At 41.2% G+C, this 27,705-nt stretch overlaps 1 protein-coding gene across 2 annotated transcripts in view; it reads right to left on the bottom strand.

Annotated features, from left to right (window-relative positions):
• Positions 1–9,785, bottom strand: part of RAD23B (RAD23 nucleotide excision repair protein B) — a 45,800-nt gene extending 36,015 nt beyond the window's left edge. Inside the window, exons 1-2 of one of the 2 annotated variants that reach the window (XM_035253959.3) lie at positions 9,738–9,785; positions 9,352–9,520 (exon numbers count right to left, since the gene is read on the bottom strand). In XM_035253959.3, the coding sequence (XP_035109850.2) occupies positions 9,352–9,417 (66 nt within the window). In that variant the 5' untranslated portion in view covers positions 9,418–9,520; positions 9,738–9,785. Of the gene's footprint in view, positions 1–9,351; positions 9,687–9,737 lie in introns of those variants that run through there. The other variant, XM_035253962.3, reaches the window with a different exon arrangement.
• Positions 9,786–27,705: the final 17,920 nt, after the last annotated feature.

Below are 27,705 nucleotides of genomic sequence, written 5' to 3'. Positions count from 1 at the left end.
GACAGGGAGGTACTGAGGCCTCCGTCAAGAACCATCACCAAGTTGTTAGCCACTGATGAAGTCACTTTCAGTGGGAATCCTCGAGCCAGTCAAGCCTTTAATGCACAGAATGAAGCCCTTAATGCAACTTCATGAGACTCCGAAGAACCACAGACCTAAAATATCCCTGAATTTCTGACTCACAGAAATTATCAAACTGTAAATGTTTACTGTTTTAATTAAGTAAGGGGTAATTTTTCATGCAGTTATAGGTTAACTAGTACACAGGTAGATACTATTATCCTCTTTTACTGATGGGGACACAAGGCAGATGAAATAGAAAGGCTAAACACATAGGCTCTAGAGGCAGAGTACCTAAATTTGAATCCTGGCTACTCATATGCAAGATGGTATTTGTACATAATATTGTTAAAATTTGTAAGCACTGACCAGACATTTTTTAAGGCAATCTGCTACACTCTGACCAAATAATTCCACATCTAGAAATCAATGCTAGAGATGCTCATATAAGAACTTCAAAGACAAAGGTACAAAGTATGTGCCCTACACTGCTGTTTGCAATACTAAAAATTGAAAGCGACCCTAAACATCCATCAAGGGGAAAGAGAAAAATGAATTAATGCACATACATTCATTAGAACACTATGCAATATAATGAAATGTTTGTAACTATCTTTGAGGAAAACAGCTAGTTGCTAAGCAATTAATTTTTTAAAACAGCATAACTGTGTTCACTCATTATGTGTAAATATATTTTTTAAAAGGACTAGAGGGATATACAGAGTTTACAGTGGTTACTTAGGGGCAAAAGCCTTTTACATTTTACTATACTTTATTTACTCTAACAAGCCTGAATTATTTGAGTAATTTAGGAAGGCTTTCACATTTTACTAAATATACTTTATTTACTTTAAGAAGCCTGAATTATTTGAGTAATTTGGAAAAAACTGGAGTTTCAAAGAGAAAAAAGAGGTTTATTTCATTTAAAAGAAAAAGGTCTAAGGCAGTTCTAATACTACATGGCTTAGTTAATTAAAAAATACCGACTAAATTTTGGCTATCAGCAATTAGCAAAATAAAGGAGATTCCTAAAGCCAAATATCTTTAATAAAGGATTTCTTATGTTTACACTGCAGGCAATGTTTTGCGTTTTTTGGTTCCTTGGCTGGTGTCCTTCCACTTGAGAAACTGGTATAGGCACCAGAGTTATTTCCTGAATTTCTGTCCCAAGGTAGGTTCCTGCTAATTCTACAAATACAAATTTGATTTTAAACATGTCAGCTGACTTCAGTACAAACAGGAAAAGTCTCCTCACTGGACCTAAGGAATAAAGTAATTTAGTACAAGAGATTTTTATAATGAAACAATAACCAATAGTATAACATTAATTATGTGAAAAGAGGCAGACACTAAACAAAGGTAATCCTCCAATTGGGATTATAATCCAAAGGCTATTTTATTATCTTAAATACATGATTTGAAATCCAAAACCCATTTTTCCCACAGAAGTTATGTAAAATGGTATTTAGGCTCTTAAGCCAACCTATACATGCCAATTTAATCTATTCTAAAATATATTCCTAACAGTATGATTCCAACAAGGCCAAAAGAAGCATAAGAATTTGAAAACTGAGTAAGCAGAATTCCCAAGATACCTGCAACTTCTAAAGTTTCTATATAGCCAAAGAATGGATCGCTCCAGTGCACTAGCAAAAACAAGCTGCCTATCTAATTCAACCAGAAGTGTGTGGGGAATAAGTGAGAACAATTTTATCTACCAGTTTAAGGCTCTAGGATCTATTCATGTATTACCAGTCATTTGTAGCTGGTCTACCTCCTCTGCTGAAATAAGTTTACATAATGTTTAAGAGGTTTGTAACGTTCATTCACTTGTAAAATTAGCTTTCGTGACACTACAAAAGACATTTATTTAACTAAACTTATAGGGAACAGATGGGGTAGTGTCCTTCAGTAGAATTCACTGTGCCACAGTAGGCTTAAATTTAGCAAATTAACCAGAATCCTATGCAGTATCTATCACAGCAGGACCTTGTTCACTGTTTTTAACACACTGTTCAAAATTGCTGATTATGTCAAGCTAAGAGAATGAGAAGATTTCATTCATACAAACCTTTTTCAGAAAGGATAGTGAAAAGAATGATCAAAACAAAAACTGATGAAAGGATTTATTTAAAAGCTGCAAAATTTATTTCTAATTTTACAATTCACAATTCACTAAATGTTTCCATGCCTTTGATCTTACCTGATTTTTCACAACTGTTAGGAAAGCAGGTCAATTATTATTACTCCCATTTTAATAATGAGGAAAAAGTTTTTTTTTTTTTTTTTTTTTTTTTTTTTTTTTAAGTATTCTGCTAGGCTGGGCACGGTGGCTTATGCCTGTAATCCCAGCACTTTGGGAGGCGGAGGCGGGTGGCTCACCTGAGGTCAGGAGTTCAAAATCAGCCTGGCCACCATGGCAAAACGCCGTCTTAACAACAAAAAAAGTATCGTGCTTAAGGACAGAGCACAAGCACAAAGGTTGGGGGAGGGAATCCCTTTTATGAACAGTATGGTGGATCTGAAAAAGAGAAAGATGTGGAAAAAAGTAAACAGAATTGAGAGACACTCCGGAGTTTTGCTTGAGAAGCAGGGAAATAGGGCAGTAACTAAAGAGGGATGTGGAGACAAGGAAGTGTATTATTAAGATGAGGAAAAAATGTTTGTATACTCTAGAAATGGGAATAATCAGTGATACAGAAGAGAAAAAAGATTTGATGGAGTAACATCTTTCACACATGACCGGGGATGAAGTACCGTGGAAAAGTGGAGGGCTGGGCGCGGTGGCTCACACCTGTAATCCCAGCACTTTGGAAGGCCGAGTCAGGTGGATCACGACGTCAGGAGTTCGAGACCAGCCTGGCCAACATGGTGAAACCCTGTCTCTATTAAATATATTAAAAAATTAGCCGGGCGTGATGGCACATGCCTGTAATCCTACCTACTTAGGAGGCTGAAGCAGGAGAATTGCTTGAACCAGGGAGGCGAGGTTGCAGTGAGCTGAAATTGGACCATTGCACTCCAGCCTGGGTGACAACAGAGAGATAAGAAAGAAAAGAAAGGAAGAAAGAAAGAAAGTAAAGTGGAAGAACTGGCCTTTAATAGCACCATCCACAATTCAGAACTACCTACAGTAAGAGGAGGCCAGCAGGTAGGTAGCTATGGGTAGGACCTTGTAGACATTCTGTCTTGATTACTTCTAAATTCTCAATCAAATAAAAACTAGGGTCATCAAGGGAAAATAAGGAGGGCAGATGATATGAAACCATCCCGTGGCAGTGGAAGAGTGACTGGACTAGTAAACTGTAAGATTGTCAGGTGCTGCACACTAAGGACACAATTAACGTTAATGTTCATGAACTTAAGCGACAAGCCAAAGTGGCTACAGGTGCATCTCTGGCTGCTCAGGTGCAAGTACAAACATTGATGTAAATTTAATCACATTTGAGGTTTTCTAAGCAAGAACAATGGAAGGAGAGTGAGACCACATTGCCAAGCACTGTTAATATTATTTTAAGCTCACATACTCCATAGCTTAGTACTTTCGGTACTAGTATTCTCATTTCATAGAAGAGGACCAACAGGCATCTACTGAGTAACTTGCCCGAGGTCACAAAGCAAGTGGCACAACCAACTATACCCCTCAAAACATACCCTAATTCCAACTACTACTCTACATCTCCACTCCTACTACCCTGGTTCAAGCTCCAATTACTTAAAACTACTGCACAACTTAACTGATCTCTCAGCTTTTTACTCTTACCCACCCTACAGTATCAAAGTAACCTTTAAAAATCCTAAAAGAAGTATTTCTCTGTTGGGTGTGCTGGCTTGTGCCTGTAATCCCAGCACTTTAGGAAGCCAAAGCAGGAGGATTACTTGAGGCTAGGAATTGGAGATGCATGGGCAAAACATCAAGACCCCATCTCTACAAAAAATAAACTAAAATTAGCTGGGTGTGGTGGCATGCGTCCATAGTCCCAGCTACTGGGGAGGCTTAGGGTGGAGGATCACTTGAACCCAGGAGTTTGGAGGTGCAGTGAGCTATGATCATGCCACTGTACTCTGGCCTGGCTGACAGGGCAAGACCTTGTTGAAAAAGGAAGGGAAAGAAGGGAGAAAAGGAAGGGAGGAGGGAAGGAAGGGTAGGCAAGGAGAAGGAGAGTAAGGAAGAGAAGGAAGGGAGGAAGGGAGGGAGGGAGAGAGGGAAGGGGGGAAGTGAGGGAGGGAGGGAGAAAGAGAAAAGATTTCTGACCTGCTTGTAAATGTTTGCAATTTTACCTTGAAAACCCCTAGCCTACAAGTAATGCTCTGGCCACTTGCCTAACTCACTTTTATCTCTTACCCATCACCTTAGCAATGCGGGCTTTTTTTTAATTCCCAAAACACATTCTTAAAGGTCTTTGCCCCAGCAGTTCCCTACAGAAACCTCATCCTGTGTGCTCATTTTTATTCAGTTCTCAGCTTAAAATGTCACCTTATTCAGAAAGAGCTTCAGTGACTAGTTAATTTAAAAGTAGCCATGGCCGGGTGCCGTGGCTCACGCCTGTAATCCCAGCACTTTGGGAGGCCGAGGCGGGTGGATCACAAGGTCAAGAGATCAAGACCATCCTGGTCAACATGGTGAAACCCGGTCTCTACTAAAAACACAAAAACCAGCTGGGCATGGTGGCACGTGCCTGCAATCCCAGCTACTCAGGAGGCTGAGGCAGGAGAATTGCCTGATCCCAGGAGGCAGAGGTCGCGGTGAGCCGAGATCGCCATTGCACTCCAGCCTGGGTAACAAGAGCGAAACTACGTCTCAAAAAAAAAAAAAAAGTAGCCATTCAGTGAAGTATTATCACATACTTTATCCTATTTCAACTTTCTACATAGGACTTAACATTACCTGGTTTTTAAAATTTGTTTTTTGATGGTTTTATCCCACTAGAACGCATACACCATCACGGCAGGGCCTGACCAGTAAGTACACAGCAAATATTTATTAAATAAACAAATCAACATGTAAACACTCTACATTGGGGGATCACACTTGCCAGTTCACCGAAAGAATATATTCAATTCATTCAAAGATCTTTACTAAATGTTTACTGTGTACAAGGCATCAAAACAGCAAAACTCTGGCAAAAAGTGTACCAGATTTCTCAGTTTCTTCCTGTGTCTTGTTCTACCAATATGCCGAGAGCTTTTAATTTCGCCTCTTTTAATATTTAGTACTTATTGCCTTAATAATCTAGGAAACTTCTATATATGAAACTAGCATTATTATATTAAAAATATAATAAACCACCACAGGAATAATAAATGATAGCTAGTATATAAATCACTAATAAATCACAGCTAGTAAATACTGTATAATACAGAACAAGTACTAAAGCTATATACACACACACACACACTTTTTTTTTTAGGCGGAGTTGTGCCCTTGTTGCTCAGGCTGGAGTGCAATGGTGCATCTCAGCTCACTGCAACTTCCTCCTTCAGAGTTGAAGCGATTCTCCTGCCCGCCTCAGCCTCCTAAGTGGCTGGGATTACAGGCATGCACTACCATGCGCAACTAATTTTGTATTTTTAGTAGTGAGATGGGGTTTCACCACGTTGGTCAGGCTGGTCTTGAACTCCTGACCTCAGGTGATCCACCTGCCTCGGCCTCCCAAAGTGCAGGGTAAAGAAATATTTTATAACAATCACATTATAGAGATAAACCACAAAATGAGGTAATTCTTCATAGCACACTAATATGCTATTTATAGATATTAAGACAGTATCTTTATAATTCTTAGCAAAAAAATCCAATGTATATGCACAGTTTTAGTATCACTTGTATAGTAATCCAACCCCATTTCAGCTTTTGCATTTAAAGTCTCATCTCAAATTTACTGAGTTTTTAGTTATTCAAAGCAAAGTGTCCAGAGTTAGACTCCAGGATTAATTTGTACACCACATGCTCTTTCTAGTCGGTATTTCATTGATCCAATAAAATGCTGCACTGTATTTTTTTTTTTAACTCAAAAGGTTTATTCTTAATCTACCTTTCTTAGTGGCTTTAACCAACAGCAATATAAAAAACTAAGTGACTATGAAACTGAGCTTAAAAACTGTATTCCATGTCCCTCTAAATGTCCATCACACCACTAAACTTCAGAATTTTAAAGAATTTCAGAGGAGTGGTCTATTACACATCTCACAATGTTTTAATACGTAGGCTACTTAAATGTCTCCCACAATTTTTACAGAAGACAGACCACCACATAATGAAAAAATATCTAGCAATGGTCTTCCTACTCCATACATACCACCTTCTCATTTTGTTTCTGCATTGTTTGAATATTTTATAAGAAGGTCAGCATTACAATTGTAAAAACAAAAAGATCTTTGTAAAGGTTAACACTAAAGACAGTGGTCATGTAATGTATCAAGGTAATAGTCAAGTAAATTGTACAAAATGCCTAATAAGTCTAAGAAAGTTTTGTTAGTTAAAACTAGAGCAAATAAAAACACCTTAAAACAAATTATATTGTTTTTTCCACTTTGTATATCCCCTACTCTATAGCCACACACTTTGCCTAAGTCAATAAAGTTCCCAGATGCTCCAGACCACGTTCTACAGGTCCCTGTACTCTTCCAGTCCTGCCAGCAAAGCTCACTAAACATTTACTTGTTCAACAAATGAATCAGTCCCATGATTCCCCTTATCGCACAGTCCTTTCTTCCATTTTTGCTCACCCTCAACTCAAGTTCACAAGAGTTTCTATAACTGACTGCGTAAGTTACTAAATTTCCTTGGTTCCTCCTAGGTAAAAATTAAACAAGGACAAACTTCTGAGCAGAACAAAAACGGGTCTCAGTAAGATCCTATCTTGTCTTTTAGATCTACTTCTAATATCCCTGGTTACCCAGTTCACACAACAACTTAGAAATAGGACACTTAGTGTTGCCCCATTAAATAAAATTTTCACTATTTCTTTTCTTACTGCAAGTCTGGGGTGTCGTATCAAAAACAAATATTAATTAAAACCCACTACATAGAATTGAAACAGTTGTCTTGAAAAAATTTCCTAAAGTCATTAAAATAAAAACTGACAAGTCATTAAATGCAAACATTCCATATATCAGAGGAAATGCTTTAATTTCTTGCCTCAGACTAACAATATTAGTTTTTTTATACTAATAGCAACAAAAGTATATTTATATAAATAGCAAAAGCTGTAGAAGCCACTCCCTACAAATGAGCTTTTCAAAAATATTATTTCTAAAAGTATAACATACTGCTTTTCCTTGGAAATAAACTGGAAAATAGCAAAAATAGTTAAGAATTTGTACAAGTTGGGTGGGGAATGGAAAAATAAATAAATATAAGAATCTGTACAAATTCAGATACTGCATTGGCTCTCAGTTAACACTGTATGTGAAAAGTGCCTAAAAAACGCTAAACAAATCTTAAAGAACATAAATACTTTAGTGGAGCTGTTAAAAGAGTCACTGCATAACTTCAATACACCCACAAATATTTACCAAAAAGCCACAATATTTCTTTAGGTTTGAATAATTCTGAAATTAAACTGAGTATTATAAGCTGATTAAGTTATTGGGGCACCATCATTTGTTACCACAAAGAACCAAAAGCAAATAGGCATTTTACGTAGTTTGCCTGAAATCATCAAACAAACCCCATTGTAACTTTCACCCTTCAACTTATTAACGCATATTAAGCAGTAAAGAAATATTCAAGAGGAATTTGATTCTGTTAGTACTGTCAGTCCACAGGGTGTTGTCAATTACTTCTGAGGACACAGAAAAGCTTTTCATGTGTAACTGATATGTCCTGTACCTTTAAGAAGTTAATCACACAGCATACATCTACATATAAATATTTTGAAATCGAATAATTTTGTACAAAAATCGCAAAAAAGTTGGGGGAACTCTCCTTGTTTCTTAAACAATTAAAGATGTGCAAAACTTAAGATTAAATAAGTACAACGTAACGCTGTTGTGTCCTCCATTCAAAAGAATCCACTGTTTAATCAATTCCATTTACTGACCATCAAGTAAATATGTACCATTTAATCCTCACATCTCCGCAAGGCAGCTATTATCCCTACGGTACAGAGGATGAAACTAAGCGTAATTTGCCCAAGGTCATGGCAAGTAAGTTACAAAACCACAAATGGAACTCAGGTTCTACTTAATTAACACCAAAGCCCCTGATCTCCACCCAAAATAGAAAAAACTACTTTAAAAAATAGAGTTGGGCAGGAAACTGCTGGTTTACACTTAGTCTTATGACAATCTTAGCGGTGTATTCCAGAACATAAGCAGTAAATTTACACTCACGGCATTATTAGATTCTTGGCACAAAGCTGTGTCGACCTCAACAGTGTCTCTTTATGCAGTCACAAACACAGAAAAATGTATAACGTGGACTTCCGAAATGTTTAAGACTAACTGCAGGAGGGATTCAAAGTTGTTTTTTTTTTTTTCTTTTTTCCCCCTTGAACATCTACTGTTTGGGGGCCTGGGGAGTGTGGGTGAAGGGTTACAACTCCTAACAATTCCAAGATAAAGCAGAGAACCCGTTACATCTGAAGTTCAGTTTGAGCTTGGAATGGATTTGAAGGCCTCTACTGCTAAAACCTTCACCACCAAAGAAGCCTCAAAGTGCAATCTACACGGGGTGTGGGTTGGGTGGCGGGAGGAAGGCAGCAGAACAATTCACTTACAAATAAAAGGGTTAACAATTCTGGAGGTAAAGGGACAAATTCATTTTCACCACCGCACACCTCTCACTCGGTGATAGACGAAACCTGATGCTTTTTTTTTTTTTTTTCCTTAAAGCTCATCTTCTCGGGTTACCAACTCTGGGATCTAAGCGCCTAACCAGGTCCACACACAAGTAGTGGCGACGCCTACGTCTTCCTCCCCCACCTGTGCACCCACACCAGAAAGCCAGGCACCACGGCCGAAGCTGCCTGGACCTCCCCATCCCCCTCCGGCCCTGCTAGCACAAGCTCCTAGGCCCGGGCCCGCGGGCGTGCGCTCCACGCCATCTGCCCAACCAGGCCTTCGGCGTCCGGTCACTACTTCCCTATTCTGCCACAAAGCCCCCGGCCAAGCCAGGAGGGTCGGCTCTGCCGCACGCCGGCAGGGCACGGGCCGAGACCGAGACGCAGGGCCCTCACCGCACCCTCCGGGGCTTCCCCCGCTGAAGCGCGCCGCCCGGCTCCACTCCCGGATCCTGTCGCTCCCCCCGGCCCGCACGCGGCTGCCCCCGCCCCCGGTCCGCGTGCATACCGTCTCCTCGGGGTCGATGTCTATCTTGAAGGTCTGCTGCTGGAGGGTCTTCAGGGTGACCTGCATGGTGCCGCCGCGCAGCTCTGCTGCCGGGCCTGCGCCGGGTGCTGACCGCTGGGCGGGGTCTGTGGCCTGGCGGGGCCCCGGGGTCGCCCGCGCTCCTCGCGCTCTGGGGAGGAAGACGGTGGGGGTGGGGGCTTGTCACATTCGCCCAGCGGAGCGGCCTCTCCCCCAGCCCGTGCTGCGGCCCGCGCCGCTGCTTCCGCGACTGCGGCCTTCCCCGCGAGCTCGGGCCGCCGTGCCTCCTCACGCGCCGGGCGCCAGCCACTGAGTCTGCAGGAGGCGCGAGGGGCTCTGCGAGGCAAGCAAGGAATCCGCTAGCTCACCACAGGATGGTGGCCGCCATCATCGTGACTCGCCGAGACGTCCCCCTCCCCCACCCGAAAAACCCTGGGGGGGATGGGGCCGGGCGGGCGAAGCGCGCAGGCGTGAGGGGGGTTGCGGCGACGCTTTGCGCAGGCGCGGCAGAGGACTCCACCCCGGAATTGGGGGCGGGGCGGAAGGCGGCTCTGGAATGTCGGCGGCCTGGACCCGGATTGCGCAGGAGCGGCGTTCAGTCGGCGGCCGGGGCTCTCTGGGCTTCCTCTTCGCAGCTATTACAGGAGCATTCTCTCAGTCCGCCGCCCCTCCGCCTCTTTCCAGACTCCGCCCGGCTGCCGAAGTTACGCAATCTGTAGCCCGGGAAGCGCTACGTGGAGAATCGGCCGAGTGGATGCGGAGCCCTGGAGTCGGGGAGTAATGGGGCGGAGTTTAAGTGAAAGGATGGCGGTAACCACAGCTAGGGGCCAGCACCCGCCGGGGGCTCGCTGCGGGACTCAGCCCTGGGATGTAGACTCATTCTTTAATCCCGCCACCACAGGCTCCTGAGCCGGACTGCCCGTGTTCAAATTTTGTTTTCTCTCGCTAGGCTTGGGACATTGGGCCTAAACAGATGGGCCGATTTAGAACGAAAGTCGGCTGGGCGTGGTGGCTCACGCCTGTAATCCCAGCACTTTGGGAAGCCGACGCGGACGGATTACCTGAGGTCGGGAGTTCGAGACCATCCTGGCCAACGTGGTGAAACCCCCGTCTCTACTAAAAATACAAACATTAGCGGGCGCCTGTAGTCCCAGCTACTCAGGAGGCTGAGGCAGGAGAACCGCTTGAACCCTGGAGGCGGAGGTTGAAGTGAGGCGAGATCGCGCCATTGCACTCCAACCTGGGTGACAGTGAGACTCCGTCTCAAATAATGATAGTAATTAAAAAAAATAAAATAAAACAAAGGTCACACCTTGGGGCAGAACTGTCCAGTGGTTCCCCGTCTAGCCCCGAGTTAAAGTCAGAGTTCTTAGAACGGACGCATTAGCCCCTCACCTTTCCCCGCGTTGCCTTACTCTCCCCACTGGTGGAGTCTAGGCTGCCCCCGCCTTAGGGCCTTCCTTTGCACTTGCGGTCGCGGCTCCCCTCTTTAAATTGATGTTGCCTTCTTGGTGAGGTCTGCGCTGGCTGCCTTAAAATCGCAACTTCCTATCTCTGTTATTGTGCTGTTTTCTTCCATAGCGGGTATCCCCTTTTAATTACCGTGTAATGTATGTATCTCTTGTTTCTCATCTTTCTTCCTTTCCTGTAAACCCCAGACTGAAGCTGCACTGCACAGAGGCAAAGATTTTACTTTATCCACCCATGAACATGGCTGGCACACTGCAGGTGCACAGCAAATATTTGTGGAATGGGTGAATGTGCTTCCAGATCCTCAGCAGTAAAATGAGAAGAACAGTGTCACTCATTGATTATTGGAGGGGTAAGTTGAGTATTGTATGTAAAATCTTAGTACCAGGATCATAATAAACAGTCTGTAAGCGGTTAACTGTTAGCAGAATATCCGTTTACAGATAGAACACTGAAGTACAGAGATGTTGAGTAATGTACCTGGAATCACCAAGCCAGTAATAAGTGGCAAATCCAGAATGTGACCTCAGGCGGAATGACTCCAGAGCCTGTGTCCCAGGGTGCGCCACTCCCCCCTTCTTTTTTTGTTTTAAAAGATTTTTTTTTTAAGGGTCACTGTCATCCAGGCTGCAGTGCAGTGGCACAAACACGGCTCACTGCAATTTCAGCCTCCTGAGCTCAACAGATCCTTCCACCTCAGCCCCTCGAGTAGCTGGGACTACAGGTACATACCACTGCTTACCAGCTGATATTTTTTGTGCAGATATGCTCTCCCTATGTTACTAGGGCTGACCTTGAACTCCTGGGCTCAAGCAATCCTCCCGACTTGGCGTCCCAAAGTGCTGGGATTACATATGAGCCATCGCGCCCAGCTTTTCTCCTGTGTTTTACACTGTGCCTGTGGCACATTTGATTTAGTTCAAGTATAAAACACAGTTCTAGACAGGCCACTATCTCTACGACAATTACAAATTACTTTTCTGGGACAGCATCCTCACTAATACAATGTCACTGCTTGGTTTTCAGTGGCTTCTGGGAGCTTGGGTTTAATGTTTCTATGAAACTTTCCTTGACCAGCCTCCCCCTCCACTAACGTGGTATTTCCCCTTTCACAGCAGGTAATTCCCTTCATAGTAATTAAATAGGCATTCTTCTGCCCTCTATCTTCCTGTGTAGCTACTCTTAGTCACCAGGTGGTTTCATCTTGGCCCTTGTTTTAAAATACCTCCCGCCTGGATCTCTTCCCTTAGCTGTAGAGTTAGCCAATTGCCTAAGCAATATCTTTAGTGAATATCTAACAAGCCTCTGAAACTTAATATGGCCAAAGAGAACAACTGCTTCCTCTCCCAGTTTCCCGGATCTTAGTTCATGGCCTCACTATCCAGGTGCTCAGACCAAAACTCTGGTCCTCATCCCTGGTAAGTGTCTTCCCTCCTTCCCCCAATCCCAGCCACCACATGCAATTTATTATCAACTCCTGTCAACCTTATTCTTCCAAGTATATCCCCAACTCAACCTATTTTCACTGTTTGTGCTTCTACAGCCCTAAGCTAATCCATCATTATCCTTCACCTGCCTCCCACCTGGTCTCTCCAGTTCCACTCTTTACCCCCAACAGCCTCCCCAGCAGCCAGAGGGGCCTTTTAAACCCGTAAATCAGAGCATGTCGTATCTATGCTTAATATCTAATTACGTTTTAGAACAAAAGTCAAACTCTTTATGTGGCCTTGGAGAGCCCACATGATCTGACTCCTGTCAATTTCTCTGACCTCATCTCTTTCCTTCTCTCATCCTCTCATTCACTGTCATCCATTTCCCTTTCAGCCCTCAAACAGACTAAACTGGTTCTAGCCTCAGGGACTTTACATTTGAGGTTCCTTCAGCTTGAAACTGTCTTCCCAGATCTTTGAATGGCTAACTCCTTTTCATCTTCAGGTTCCAATTCAAATTTTACCTTTTTAGAGAGGACTTCTCCAACGAATTTAATAATATATAATAAACATGTGTTAAGCCTTTTTTCTAGGCAAGCCACTTGCTTTAGGGAGAGACACTCACTCTCTTATTCACAACTGTTTTCCCAGCACCTGCAACAGTGCCTATAACACAGTAGGTGCTTAATAGTGTAGCTAACTGACTGACTCCTAACTCAGTTATAAACTCCATGAGACAGAGGTTGAGTCAGTCCTGTGATCTTGTTATCTGAATAAGCCAGCATAATGTAGATACTCTATACATATTGTTTGAAAACATGATAGTCACTTTAGTTATAATTTACAACAGTTGTAAGAAAATGTGAAAATATTTTAAAACCTGGAATATGCTGTACAAAGTTATTATAGTATTAAATTCTACAGCTTCCTGCTACAACTATTACTGTCTACAGAAAAAAAGGGATGAGAGAGATCCCTTTCCATGTATTAGTGCATGCAAAAAAAAAAGGAGTTTTTGTTTTTTGGGGTTTATTCTTTTTTGCTCCTGGCAAAAGAAAAAAAAGCCAATATAGAAAGGGAGGGATTGGCTGGGCATGGGATCTCATGTACTTTGGGAGGCCAAGGCAGGTGGATCATGAGGTCAGGAGTTCAAGACCAGCCTGGCCAATATGGTGAAACACCATCTCTACTAAAAATCCAAGAAAAACTAACCAGGTGTGGTGGTGTGCACCTGTATGTAGACCCAGCTACTCAGGAGGCTTAAGCAGGAGAATTGCTTGAACCCAGGAGGTGCAGGTTTCAGTGAGCTGAGATTGTGCTACCGCTCTCCTGCCTGGGCAATAGAGTGAGACTCCATCTCAAAAAATAAAGAAAGGGAGGGATTGATTGAAAATAAAATCCCACTCCTACCCCTAGAAATAAGCATTGTTTTGAGTTCTTAGAAACTTTCTAGATATATAAAAGAATATATTTCCCCAATATATTGGGAATATGAAGGGAATATGTTCTGAGAAATGTGTCAGGCAATTCTGATGTTGTGCAAACATCATAGAGTGGGCGTACACAGCCGAGGTGGTAAATATAGCCTACTACACACCTAGGCTATATGATATAGTCTGTAGCTCCCCGGCTACAAACCTGCACAATGTGCTACTATACTGAGTACTGTAGGTAATTGTAACACAATGGTAAATACTTGTGTAACTAAACAGAGAAAAGATATGATTTAAAAAAAGGTATTAAAGATTTTAAATGGCACACCTTTATAGAGTGCTTATGAATGGAGCTTTCAGGAGTGGAAAATACTCTGGGTGAATCAATGAGTGACCGGTGTGTGACTGTGAAGTCTAAGGTGTTACTGTGTACTACTATAGACTACACTGCACACCTAAGCTACGCTAAATTTATTTGTAAAATGTTTCTTTTTTCAGTAATATATTAGCTTGCTGTAACTATAAACTTCTAATTTTTTAACTTTTTGACTCTGATACTTATAATACAGACATATTGTACAGCTATACAAAAATATTTTCTTTATGCTCTTACTCTGTAAGCTTTTTTTTTTTTTTGAGACGGGGTCTTGCTCTGCCACTGCGGCTGGAGGGCAGTGGCATGATCATAGCTCACTGCAGCCTCAAACTCCTGGCCTCAAGAGATCTTACCGCCTTTGCCTCCCAAAATGCTAGAATTACAAGCATGAGCCATTGTCCCGGCTATTGTTTTTTTCTTTTTTTTGTTTTCTAAACTTTTTTTTTATGGACTAAGAAACACACATTAGCCTAGGCCTACACCAGGTTAGGATCATCAATATCACCATTTTGTACCTTCATATCTTGTCAAACTAAAGGGCCTCAGGGTGCAAAATAACATACATGGAGCTGTCATCTCCTATAATAACAATGCCTTCTTCTGGAATACCTCTTGAAGGACCTGCACGAGGCTGTATTACAGTTAACTTTGTTTTACAGGTGGAAGGAATACTCGCTAAAAGAAAATAAAAAGTATAGTACAAGGTCCGGCACAGTGGCTCATGCCTGTAATCCCAGCACTTTGGGAGGCTGAGGCTGGTAGAATGCATGAGACCAGCCTGGGGAACATGGCAAGACCCTGTCTCTACAAAAAGTAAAAATAGCCAAGCATGGTGACACACACCTGTAGTCCCTGCTACCTGGGAGGATGAGGTAGGGGGATTACTGGAACACAGGAGGTGGAGGTTGCAGTGAGCCAAGATTGTACCACTGCACTCTAGCCAGGGCTATGGAGCAATATCCTGTCTCAAAAAACAAAAAAGTATAGTACAAGCTGAGTGTTGTGGCTCATGCCTATAATTTCAACATTTTGGAAGGCTGAAATCGGAGGATCGCTTGAGCCCAGGAGTTCAAGACCAGCCTGAGCAACATAGGAAGACTTCATCTCTACAAAAAAATTTTCTTTAATTAGCCAGGCATGGTGGTACACACCTGTGGTCTCAGCTACTCTGGAGGCTGAGGTGGAAGGATCCCTAGAGCCTAGGACGTCAAGGCTGCAGTGAGCTGTGATGGTGCCGCTGCACTCCAGCCAGAGTGAGACCTTGTCTCAAAATTTCAATTTAGTATGTTACTACATAAACCTATAATCATTTATCATCAAGTACTACATATGATACATAATTTTATGTGCCAGACTTTTATATGATTTACACTGCAATAGATGTGTTAACACCAGCATCGCCACAAACACGCGAGTTATACATAGCACTATGGCATTATGACACCCAAGATATCACTAGGTGTTAGGAATTTTTCAGCTCCATTAAAATGTCATGCATAGATGTGGTTCAGCATTGACCAAAATGTCATGTGGCACACAACTGTAGCTGTGGCAACAGTAGATTTTAGATGTCAATTAATTAAAATGTTTGCACAATATTTTCTGAAGTACAAAAGATAAAATTTTGTTTCAAATTTCTAGAAAAACTGCACACTGGGCATGCTAGATAATAAGACCTCCACCCCTACTCCAAAACACAAAAACCACCAAGATGAAGCTCTTGTCAGCAAGGCATTGTAGGATAGGCCTTGAGCCTTTCTTCTAGAGCTATTGGGCCACGATTAAATGATGGGAGGAAGTCATTAATTCCAAATGCTTGATATTAAGCATTGCTTGCATTTTGGAAATCCATCAAACGGTTTAGGGAAGAGGCTGAGCAAGAAGAGATACAGCAGCTGCTGACTTTAAAAATCCAGGGTAAAAATGCCAGAGTAGACACTCATTCATCCAACAAATAATTTTTTTTTGAGACAGAGTCTCAGTCTGTTGCTGGGTGCCAGATTGGAATGCAGTGGCATGATCTCAGCTCACTTCAACCTTTGCCTCCTGGATTCAAGCAATTCTCCTGCCTCAGCCACCTGAGTAGCTGGGACTACAGGTGCATGCCACCATGCCCAGCTAATTTTTGTACTTTTTAGTAGAGATGGGGTTTCACCATGTTGGCCAGGATGGTCTTCATCTCTCGACCTCATGATCTGCCTGCCTTGGCCTCCCAAAGTGCTGAGATTACAGGCGTGAGCCACCACACTTGGCCCCAACAAGTAATTTTTAAGGACTCAGTAGGAAACAGAACCAAGTCCTTGCACCCATGGAGTTTATATTTTAGTACAGTAATAAACTGATAATATGCTAAAAATAAAAACAATTGTAATACATCAGATGATAAGTACCATTTAAACAAATGCATGAAGAGGATGAATAGTGCTCTGCAAAAGGAATATTGCTTTACAGATTATTCCATTTATGTTTCAATCTCATCCCACCCCCCAGCAATGTTTTTGACTCTTTGTTTACCCAGCAATTTGCCCGAAGAAGGCTGATCTATAGGACTACCGCAGTTGGCTTTTTGTGGCATCACTGCAGGAGACAGGTTTGAGGGAGGAGAGTGAAGTTAGAGAATTTATGCCTCTTTGAGGTTGGCAGTACACTTGATACAAGGTCACCGCTTCTGTAGGGTGGCTCCTCTCCATGACATTCTGGTAACTGCTTCCCACTTTGCCCCCTCAAGCCTAGAGGGTTCTTATTTCTCACTCCAGGGAAATGTACTCTCCCTGCAGTTTCTCTATGCTCTCTTCCACATCATTGCAGTGTCTCTTTCATGAATGTTTTCAGAATATATATCCATATTATTTTTTTAGGGCTGCCATAACAAAGTACTACAAACTAGGTACCTTAAAATAACCAAAATTCGTTGTTTCACATTGCTGGTGGCTTGAAGTTCAAAATCAAGGTGTTGGTAGGGCTGTATTTTCTCTGAGATTTGGAGAATTCTTCCTCATGTCTTTCTAGCTTGTGCATTTCCGATAATCCGTGGTGTTCTGTAGCCTGCAGCTGCAGCACTTCAGCCTCCACTTCCATCATAATCTGCCCTTGTGTGTCCACATTTCTGTGTCTCTTCTTATGAGGATACCAAGTCATATTGGATTAAGGGCCCCTCCCTACTCCAATATGACTTTGTCTAACTAATTGTGTCTGCAATGACCCCATTTCCAAATAAGGTCACATTCTGAGGCACTGGGGTGTCAGTCCTCACCAAATCTTTGGGCTAACACAACTCAACCCATAAAATATCTAATTTAAATGTGATGTCTGTTTTTCTGCTGAGACTGATATACCCATTAATCAAGAGAAGTCTCCTTAATAGAGTGATATTGGAGTAGTATAAAGCAAGGAAGCCAGTCATGCCAATGCTGGGGAAAGAGAGAACTGAATAAAGGGAACAGCAATAATATCCATAAATGTTCGTACTCATATAGCACTTATCACGTGTAGATGCAAGGCCCTGAGGTAGGAGCATCCTTGGCATATTGAAGGAATAGGGAGGAGGTGCCACGAAGGAGCCAAGGAAGCAAGGAGGAGAGAGACATAAGGGAGGTAGGGCAGAGGGCTTAGAGCCATTGTAAAGACTTTGGCGTTAGTTCTGAGTAATGTAGAAAGTCATTGGAAGGTATGAGAGAAGTGACATGGTCTGACTTAAGTTTTGAAAGAATTGCTCTGGTTGCTGTATGGAGAACTTCCTGGAGGAAGGCAAAGGTGGATGGAAAGAAGCCAATTAGGAGGTTATTGCAATAATATCAGAAGAGAGTGGTGACTCATATCAGGGTGGAAGCCATACAAGTGATAAGAAGCAGTTGGAATCTGGATTTATTGAAACTAGAGCCAACAGGCTTTGCCAATGGAGTTGATGTGGTATGTGACAGAAAGAGGCTCACGGAATGCAAGTTTGTGTTAGGAAACTTCCTAGGCATCTTCTGGTCCTCCTCACTCCCACGTGTCTACCTTGACTCACAGTGTTTTGCAGACATTGATTTATCCAGCAAATGTTCTCTGAGCACCTATTCTGAACCAGGCATTGTGTTGGAAATATAATAATAGGCAAGGTTTGATCCTGGATCTTATTAAGAAAACTAGCAGTGTTTCACTTAACCCCTTCTGTAGGCAGAACACACACTGTATAAATTTACTTAATATAGTTGCAGTCTTGGTGTCCACTTTTGGGCTTTACATAGGTTATTTGAAACCCAATTGTACCTTATCACCTTGGGCTTAGTTAAAACTTACTCTCCTCGCTGGGTGCTGTGGTTCATGCCTGCAATCCCAGCACTTTGGAAGACTGAGGGGGGAGGATTCCTTGAACCCCTGAGATTGAGACTATCTTGGACAACATAGCAAGACCTAATCTCTACAAAAAAGTTTAAAAATTGGCTAGGTGTGGTGGTGTGTGCCTGTAGCAGCAGCTACTCAGGAGGCTGAGGCAGGAGGGTTGCTTGAGTCCAGGAGGTCAAGGCTGCAGTGAGCTATGATCATGCCACTGTACTCCAGCCTGGGTGGCAGAGTGAGATCTAAAACAAACAAACAAAAACAAAACCACAAAAAACTTCCCCGCGTGTTTGTCTGAGGTATAAGCCTTTCTGCTCCCCATCTTGCTAACCCAAAACCCAACACATTCCACAGATGCTGCTGACCTGTGGGGGGGGGGGCGGTAAGTAAGTTTCCCCCTTTGCATTTGTTTTCCTTAAACTAGTTAATCCCCAGCCCTCTTCAGGAAAGGTCAGGAACCTTAATAAAGGCGCAGCCTCACAGGTCTTCCTCTCTCACCTTCCCTCTCCCACTCTCTTCTTTCTCCCACTCCACTCCTTCTCTGTCATTCTGTCTCATTTCCCTTTCTCCCCTTTTTCTTCTCTGTCTCTGTCTGTTTCTACCCACTGGTTGAGCTCTCTGCCACCTCCAGACTTTCTCAGCACCCCTAATGCCTCTGGGATCTGTAAGTAATAAATGTATTCTGTTTTGTGCATTTTGGCTTCATTTTCTCATTATGTCTCCCCTGACTAACACACCAGAACTAACTTTGCCCCAGTCAGGACTCTTCTAGAGAGTGGCTATCTTGGCTTATGGCCACTGACAAGAGAGGGAGCTTCAGATTAAATTAGAAAGAAATCATAACAATAGAAGTCACAGCACATGCCTAGTCATTGAGGTATTGCTCCTTTTCCCATTGTTTGTATGTAGATTTGTGATGTATGACATAAATTTTATGCTCTTAGAACCTCTTTCCAAATTCTAGATGCTTGTAGAGTGGTGACATTTTGTTAAGTACAAAAACAGTGCCTCATTGTAACAAAAATTTTCAACTCATTATTGAAAGCATTTCAGCATCCTACAATTAAACACTTTTAAAAACAATTTCAGCCTGCAACAATTGAGCTTTAAAAAAATCTTTTGTCAGACTGTGTATCATGGCTCATGCCTGTAATCCCAACAATTGGGAGACTGAGGTGGAAGGATCACTTGAGTCTAGAAGTTTGAGGCCAGCATGAGCAACATAGGGAGATTCCGTCTCTACAAAAAAAGAAAAATTAGGTGGGTGTGGTGGTACATGCCCAGCTGTGGTCCCAGCCACTCAGGAGGCTGAGGTGGAAATATCACTTGAGCCTGGGAAGTTGGGGCTGCAGTGAGCTGTGATCACACCATTTCACTCCAGCTTGGGTGACAGAGTGAGACCCTATCTCAAAAAAAAAATTAATAATAATGTTTTGTCTTCTGTCTTAGACTTCTGGCTTCTTCAGCCTCTGTTCTGCTTCTTACAGCTCAAGTTTCTCATTCCTATACATCTCTTTTACATTTTTCAGTCACTGTGTAAATTCAGGTACCTGGGAAGCAGATGCCAAAACAGTTAGAAATACTAGCCCTTTTTTTGGTAGATATCAATTGTGGAAAAAGAGAAGGAAGGAAGCAGGTTTTGGTAAGGAAAGCCTTAGACCACAATGATAATATTGCCTGTGAAAGGAAAGAGGAAAGGAGGCAGAACTGGACAGAGAGAGAGTCAGACTGTGATATAGATCAGACAGTTTCAGCCAACCTAATGGGCAGCCCTGGAGCCAACATTGCCCATCCCACCAGTCACTGGATAAAATTGCCAGATTTTGGTGCTGTCACCATGCTCAGTAGCTAGAGACTGCCCTAGAAGAGCTGCCAGCTTACTGTGCTTCTCACAGCTAAGTTTTGCTTTTTTGATTTTTTGGAAGTACAGTCTGAGCAGTTGACTTCCCTGGCTGCCACAGGGATGCCACTTGCACCATGTAAACCCCCTCCGCAATTATATGCCCTCTCCTTCACTTGCTCCAGTCTTTGTTCACATCCCACCTTTTCAATGAACCCCAACCCCTTATTTCATACAACAAAATGCCCAACACTTCCCACTGCAGCTTTCCCCAGTGCCCCTTATCAAAGAAGCCTTTCTTTTCCCTCCCTTTAAACTTACTGTCTTCTAACACACTATATTATTTATTTATTGAGTTTATTGTGTAGTGTCATCTCCTCTATTAGAAGACAGAGATCTTTGTCAAATTCTTTAAGCATCAGGAAATGTACCTGAAGCACAGAATGAGCTCAATTAATAATGAAAGGCAAACTTAGTCACCTATCAAAACAAAGCAAATTGAAACAAGATGATATTGTTATATACAGAAATTAAACAATCAAGACTTAATAACCCACAATGATATCAAAAGTGGATGGAAATGGTGTTTTCATAGTTTTCTGATGAGTTTACACTTGTTACAAGCATTTGGAAAGCCACTTAGCTGTACAGGTGGTTTTTAACTTCTAGAATTTTAATTCTTGTGCACACCAAAGCCTTGCCAATTATATATGAATGCCCCTAAAACGAAGTCATTCTCAGCTTAGCTACCTAACTAAGATTGGGAAAATTGGTTTTATGGTGCAGTCAGCGAGCTACTGGGGCAAAAGCCTAGCATTCACATTTTTAATGTTTAAACAGCACTGTTTACGCAACTCAACATTCTGTTTTCTCATTTGAACTGATTTTCTCATTAGTTTTGCAAGAGTAGAAAAGTTGTTCGCAATAAATTGTGAAATAGATCTTTTGCTAAAGTTCAATATGTTTAAGCAGTCTTTTCTCCCCAACATTTGTTTCTCATTCTAACTGGTTTTCTTGGATTTTAATGACTTTAATACAAAATTTATTTCAACTATCCCTGGCTTATCTTTTGAGCTAAAAATCATGGCTGGTCTTTGATTGAAATTGGGTTTGTTAATTAACTTATCATTTATTCTTCAACATTTCTTGGGATGTGGTGACATGTCAGGCCCTATGTTGGGTGAGTCTTTGAATCTCTGACCTGGGGAGCCCTACCAAGAGAGATAAACAAATAACCTGTGATATGTGCCGGGACTAAGGAATGTTCCAGAAAGCTTGTGAGACCTGATAGGCTTTGAGTGGGGTGGGATATGGACAGGGAACTCAATATTTTTCCAGTTCTCCCTATATCCTACTTTCATAGCTGGTTATCTAGTAAATGTTTTGAATACATGTTGTGAAAATTATATTGGCATTAGAATACTATCTTCTCACAAATTCTTAGTAAATTAATACAATTATGTTGGCAGGCTAAGGAGGAGGGGAAAGAGAGGAGGTATTGCTGTCTCAGGATGGCATAGGTAGAAGAAAATCCATGTATAAGTGGGCCTTCACAGTTCAATCTCATATTGTTCAAGGGTCAACCATAATTAAGGAGAGTCCCAGGACCTGAAGTGTTTAAAGTTTACATATCAGTTATCCCACGAATACATCTTTTTCTTTTCTTTTCTTTTTTTTTATTTTTCGAGATGGAGTTTTGCTCTTGTTGCCTAGGCTGAAGTGCAATGGCATGATCTCAGCTCACTGCAATCTCTGCCTCCCGGGTTCAGGCGATTCTCCTGTTTCAGCCTCCTGAATAGCTGGGATTATAAGCATGTGCCTAGCACTTTCCTTTTTTGCACTCATGAAAGCAGGCCATCATGCATGAATCCAGCTACCATGCTGTAGAAAGAGGTCATGTAAAGAAACCCTGGAGGATGAGATACCCCCAAGGATGAGAGAGGCCATGTTGGAAAGCATCAAATTGCTAGACATGTGAGACAAGTCATCCTGGATGTTTCCATGCAGCAGAGCCTCCAGAGAACTGCTGTCCTAGCTGCTATCTGCTATGACAGCATGAGAGACCGGAGGTGAGACCAGAACAGCTCAGGTAAACTGAGTCAACAGAGAGGCTCATGAGATAATAAATTGTTGTTTTAAACCACTAAGTTTTTGGTAGATTGTATTCAGCTATAGTTTTGAAAGCTACAAAGCATCTGAAAATAGATTGACAAAAAAAAAAAAAAAAAACAGGTAAATTTTTCTATATGAGTTCAAAGAAGAAAATTCTAAGCTCAGAGCCCAGGCACTGCTGTCAGAAGCCAGCCCTGAGCCAATTCATAGAATTGGAGGCTGGGAAGTGAAGTGAAGGGCTTCAGAAATTGCTAGCCTTCACTTTGCTAGGTGTACTTGCTAACTAAAGAGATTTGCCACAGTTTCTAAGTTGGGTGCTAAGGAATTTGGTGGGATCAGTGCCCCTTCAGATTGCCATTATACTTTGAGTGTGTCACCTTCACAGTAACTTCCCACAGCATCTCTTAGGATCCAAAGACAGAGGCTGGAATATTTGACAATGTCGGGAGTGTGGGTGTGGACAGAAACATCAAAACACAGAATTTGGAGAGCTTTATTTATTCTACTCGAGGGAGTTTCTAAACTGCCTCTAGGGAGGTGAGTAGCTGAACGGATTCAAAGAGCAAAGGTTGAGCCATACTGAGCTTGTTGTTCTCACCAAATAAAGGAAGAAGTGAAAACAAACAAAACCACAATGGAAGAGATCTTTTAGCCAGTGCAATATAAGAGCTATCACTTACGTGCCATTTACCATGTGTTAAAGGCCGCTGTTCCAATTCACTCGCAACCTTATAGAAAACTGAGGTAAAGAGGTTTGTGGTGTATGAATGACAGCAGCCTGATCTTAGAGTTATAAATACAAGGCAATAAAAGTGACATTTCAAATCATTGGGAAAAAAATGGATTCCTCAATAATAGCAGGTTTCCAATGCAGAAATTAGGCCAGTTATAGATGGGTAAAATGTTCCAGCTACCTTTACGCATAAAAATATAAAGAAAAATTAAAATGAAGACAAAGATAAACTACGTGCTATGATCATATCTCTAATTAATAGAGTGTAATTACAGATCAGTAAAAAAAAAATTGAGTACCCTAAACTTGCCAAATTTATATGGATAGACAACGAACAAATGAAAAATACAAATGGACAATAAATACACATTTGAAAAAGCACTCCAGCTGGGCACAGTGGCTCACTTCTGTAATCATTCCCAGCACTTTGGAAGGCTGAGGCGGGCAAATCACTTGAGGTCAGGAGTTCAAGACCAGCCTGGCCAACATGGTGAAACCTCATCTCTACTAAAAACACAAAAGTTAGCCAGGAGTGGTAGCACATGCCTGTAGTCTCAGCAGCTCAGGAGGCTGAGGCAGGAGAATCCCTTGAACCCAGGAGGCGGAAGTTGCAGTGAGCTGAGATCGTGCCACTATACTGCAGCCTGGGCAACAGAGTGAAACTCCGCCTCAATAAAAAAAAAAAAAAAAGAAAAGGAAAAAGCACTCCAAGGCTGAGACTCCAAGGCTAAAGATTGCTTAAGCTGGGGAGGTCAAGGCTGCAGTGAGCCATGATCATGCCATTGCACTCCAGCCTGGGTATCAGAGCGAGATCCTGTCTCAAATAGATAAATAAATAAACAAAAATTAAAAAAGCATTCCACTTCACCAGTATTCAAACTCAACAGAAGTAATAACAACATATTAGTTATCACACATAGAACTCACAAGGAAATATGCCTTATTCATATCAAGTTGGAAGATGTCAAACAAGGTAATGCTGGAACAAAATGGAACAAATCTGAATATTGAAAAAGATTATGTGATGAAAGTGACAGTCAAAGAAAAAGAAGATTACTCAGTTAAATTTATATTGGGACCATTAATTAAATGAAAAAAAAATCAGTTAGATTTATATCCGATACCATAGACTAAAATCATTCCAAATAGATGAGGGGCTTAGTGTGAAAAATGAAACCTTTAAACAACTAGCAAGAAGTAAGGGTGAATATTTATCTCAAGATCCCAATCTTTCTGAGTACAAAAATAAGGAATAAATAATATAATAAAAGACGTAAGCTGGGTGCAGTGGCTCACATCTGTAATCCCAGCACTTTGGGAGTCCAGGTGGGCAGATCACCTGAGTTCAGGAGTTCCGGACCAGCCTGGCCAACATGGTAAAATCCCGTCTCTACTAAAAATATAAAAAATTAGCTGGGTGAATCGCTTGAACTCAGGAGGCAGAGGTTGCAGTGAGCCAAGATTGAGCCATTGCACTCCAGCCTGGGTGACAATAGTGAGACTTGTCTCAATCAAACAAACAAAAAGATTTAATAACATTAACATCTATAATATACCTATTTAAAAAAATAAAAAGCAAAAACTAATTGCAATAAAATTTCATGTATAACATAGTAAGATAATATTCTTTATTGTTATCTTGCTAATCAGGTTTAATATCAAAGGGATACAGTTTTTGACTTAATTGACCAGGATTTGTATTAAACTGGCAATACTCAATGTAAGCAAAGATGCAAAGAGATGGAGATTTTCCTGTGCTGCTTATAGACATATAAATAGGCAGTATTTCTGGAAAGTTATCTGGCAATATATGTAAAAGGTCGTTAGAACGGTTGTAGCTTTTGACATACTAACTCTACTTCTAGAATTAATCTTATCTTTTTTTTTTTTTTAGAAAGGAAAGAAGAAAAGAAAGAGAAAAAAAGGAGTGAAGGAGAGGAAGAGGAAGAAAAAGAGGGAGAGAGAACGGGAATATTGCTTTGTTCTAAAAATGGGTATTAATAATGGCCGATCAATATTTTGTGTATTTAAAGTGGAGAATGTATATTTTGTGTGTTTAAAATGGAGAGCTCTATAAATATTTATTAAGTTTACTTGTTCCGGATCTGAGTTCAAGTCCTGGTTGTCCTCATCAATTTTCTGTCTCGTTGAGTCTAAATCTCTTTATGGGTCTTATGTATCTGGGTGTTAGGATCGTTAGCTCTTATTGTTGCATTGATCCTTTTACCACTACATCTTTGTTGCTTTGAAATCTATTTTATCAGATGCGAGAATTGCAACTCCTGCTTTTTATTTATTTATTTATTTTTGCTCTCCATTTGGTTGGTAAGTCTTTCTCCATCCCTTTGTTTTGAGTCTTTGTGTATCTTTGGATGTGAAATGGGTCTGGATGCAGCATATCATTAGGTTTTGGCTGCATCTTTTGATTGGGGGATTTAGTGAACTTAAATTTAGGGTTACTGCCATTTGATGTTAACTGGCTATTTATAAATAAGATTCATATATCATCCTCAAACATAATAGGAAACATTAAAATATAGAAATAAGTCAACTGTTCAATACTAGAACATAGCAAATTTATTAGAACATAGCAACTCTATCATGTTATATTCACTTGATAGAGTTGCTTAGTCATTGTACATCATGATTTTGAAGCATATTTCTTGACACATATAATGCCATTCATTCATTTGATCTGTTTTGGTGACTAACATATACTAGACACTGTTGAAGGTGCTGATTTTCATAGTGAAAGGCCTGTTCTCTGGAGCACAGATGCAGGAGAGGGCAAAAAATAAATAAGCGAACAGATACATCACTTATGTGATACATACCCTAAGAAGAAAAATAAAATCAGATTAGAGGAGAGCAAATATGATACAATGATATCATGTTAGGAAATACTCATTTAGCATAATCCCAGATTTGTAAGGTAATGAACCATTGCCACCACCACCAGTACAATAAATAGATGTACATAAAGACAGAAAAATGACTTGAAGGAAAAAGGTTAAAAGGTTAACCATTGTTAGCTCAGGGTGGTAGAACAGGTGATTTTTAAAAAATACATTCCCATTTTCCCAAAATTTTTATAATATTATTTTGTATCATAAACCACAATATACATTATTAAAAGATTCATTTGATGTGTTTAAAATGAAAATGTTATATATACATGTTTATTGTTAAGTCTAATTACTTTAAAAAAATAATAGTTATTATGATAAGCACAGAGTTTGTAAAAAGAAATCCTATTTTGGAAATATTCTTTATCTCTGTAAATTTAGCACAGATCATGTTTTTGTCTCTTGCAAGCTCAGAGGCATGATTTTTCAGTATCACATAGTAAGCGTATTCGTCTATTGGGGCAAACCAATATTTAGCAAGCTCATCAGACCAGGATACAAAGCGAATGCCTATTTATTATTTAGATGAGGAAGAATGCTAGCACATGGACTGGAATACAGGTTGATATAAGCAACATATTTTCTCCATGAAGCCATGGAAAAGGTTTTATTATTAGAAGGTTGTCTGGAGAGCCTAAAATTACAGCAAGTAGGTGGTAGTTTTATGATTTGATTTTCTAATGAAATGTTTCTCCAAGTGTAGGTCCATGGACCTACATCAGTCTCATCAAGGATGATCATTGAAATGCAAGTCCTAGATACTCAGCCAAACCTACTTTATAGGAATCTCCAGGTATGAACCCAGAGTCTGCATTTTTAGCAAGTATTCAATGTGATACTTATGTGCATGGAAGTTTAGAAACCACTGGTACCTAGTGCCAGTGGAACCAGGATAGAAAGTAGCAATACACCACCTTCTCCATATGGAAGACCTTGCCAACAGGAAATTAGCAACTTGAGGGTGTTGGTAAGACTTACACTTTCCTAAATCTAACTGGGGAACATTGCTGATTTCAAACTTGGAGATTCTACTTTTCTCTGATTCCTTAACTATTTATCTTAACTTCATTTATTTACTGTCAAGTCATGGGAGAAAAATCATTCTTTTTTTTTTTTTGAGACAGAGTTTCGCTGTTGTTACCCAGGCTGGAGTGCAATGGCGCGATCTCGGCTCACCGCAACCTCCATCTCCTGGGTTCAAGCAGTTCTCCTGTCTCAGCCTCCCAAGTAGCTGGGACTACAGGCGCGCGCCACCATGCCCAGATAATTTTTGTGTTTTTAGTTGAGACGGTGTTTCACCTTGTTGACCAGGATGGTCTCAATCTCTTGACCTCGTGATCCACCCGCCTCAGCCTCCCAGAGTGCTGGGATTATAGGCGTGAGCCACCGCGCCCAGCTGAGGAAAATCATTCTTTTGCTTTTCTTATCACTGCCCAGATAAGAAATAATACATATTTGTATGTATCTTTACAGAGGTGTAATGACATACAGTGACAGTTTGACATACAGTGACAGTTTGACATAGTGATGAGATCTGACCAGTGCATATACCCATGTAACCAATACCTCAAATGAAAAATAGGGTGTGCCATTATCCTAGGAGGCTCACTAGTATCCCTTTTCATTTTATCACTGCCCCCTATCTATCCTGGCAACCACTATTATGGTTTCTATCCTCACAGGTTAGTTTTGCCTGTTCTTGAACTTTTTGAAATG

Source organism: Callithrix jacchus, chromosome 1 (genome assembly GCF_049354715.1).
Source record: "Callithrix jacchus isolate 240 chromosome 1, calJac240_pri, whole genome shotgun sequence".
NCBI lineage: Eukaryota > Metazoa > Chordata > Mammalia > Primates > Cebidae > Callithrix > Callithrix jacchus.
Note: the sequence above shows the minus strand (reverse complement) of the source record. Positions and strands in the feature narration are given on the sequence as shown.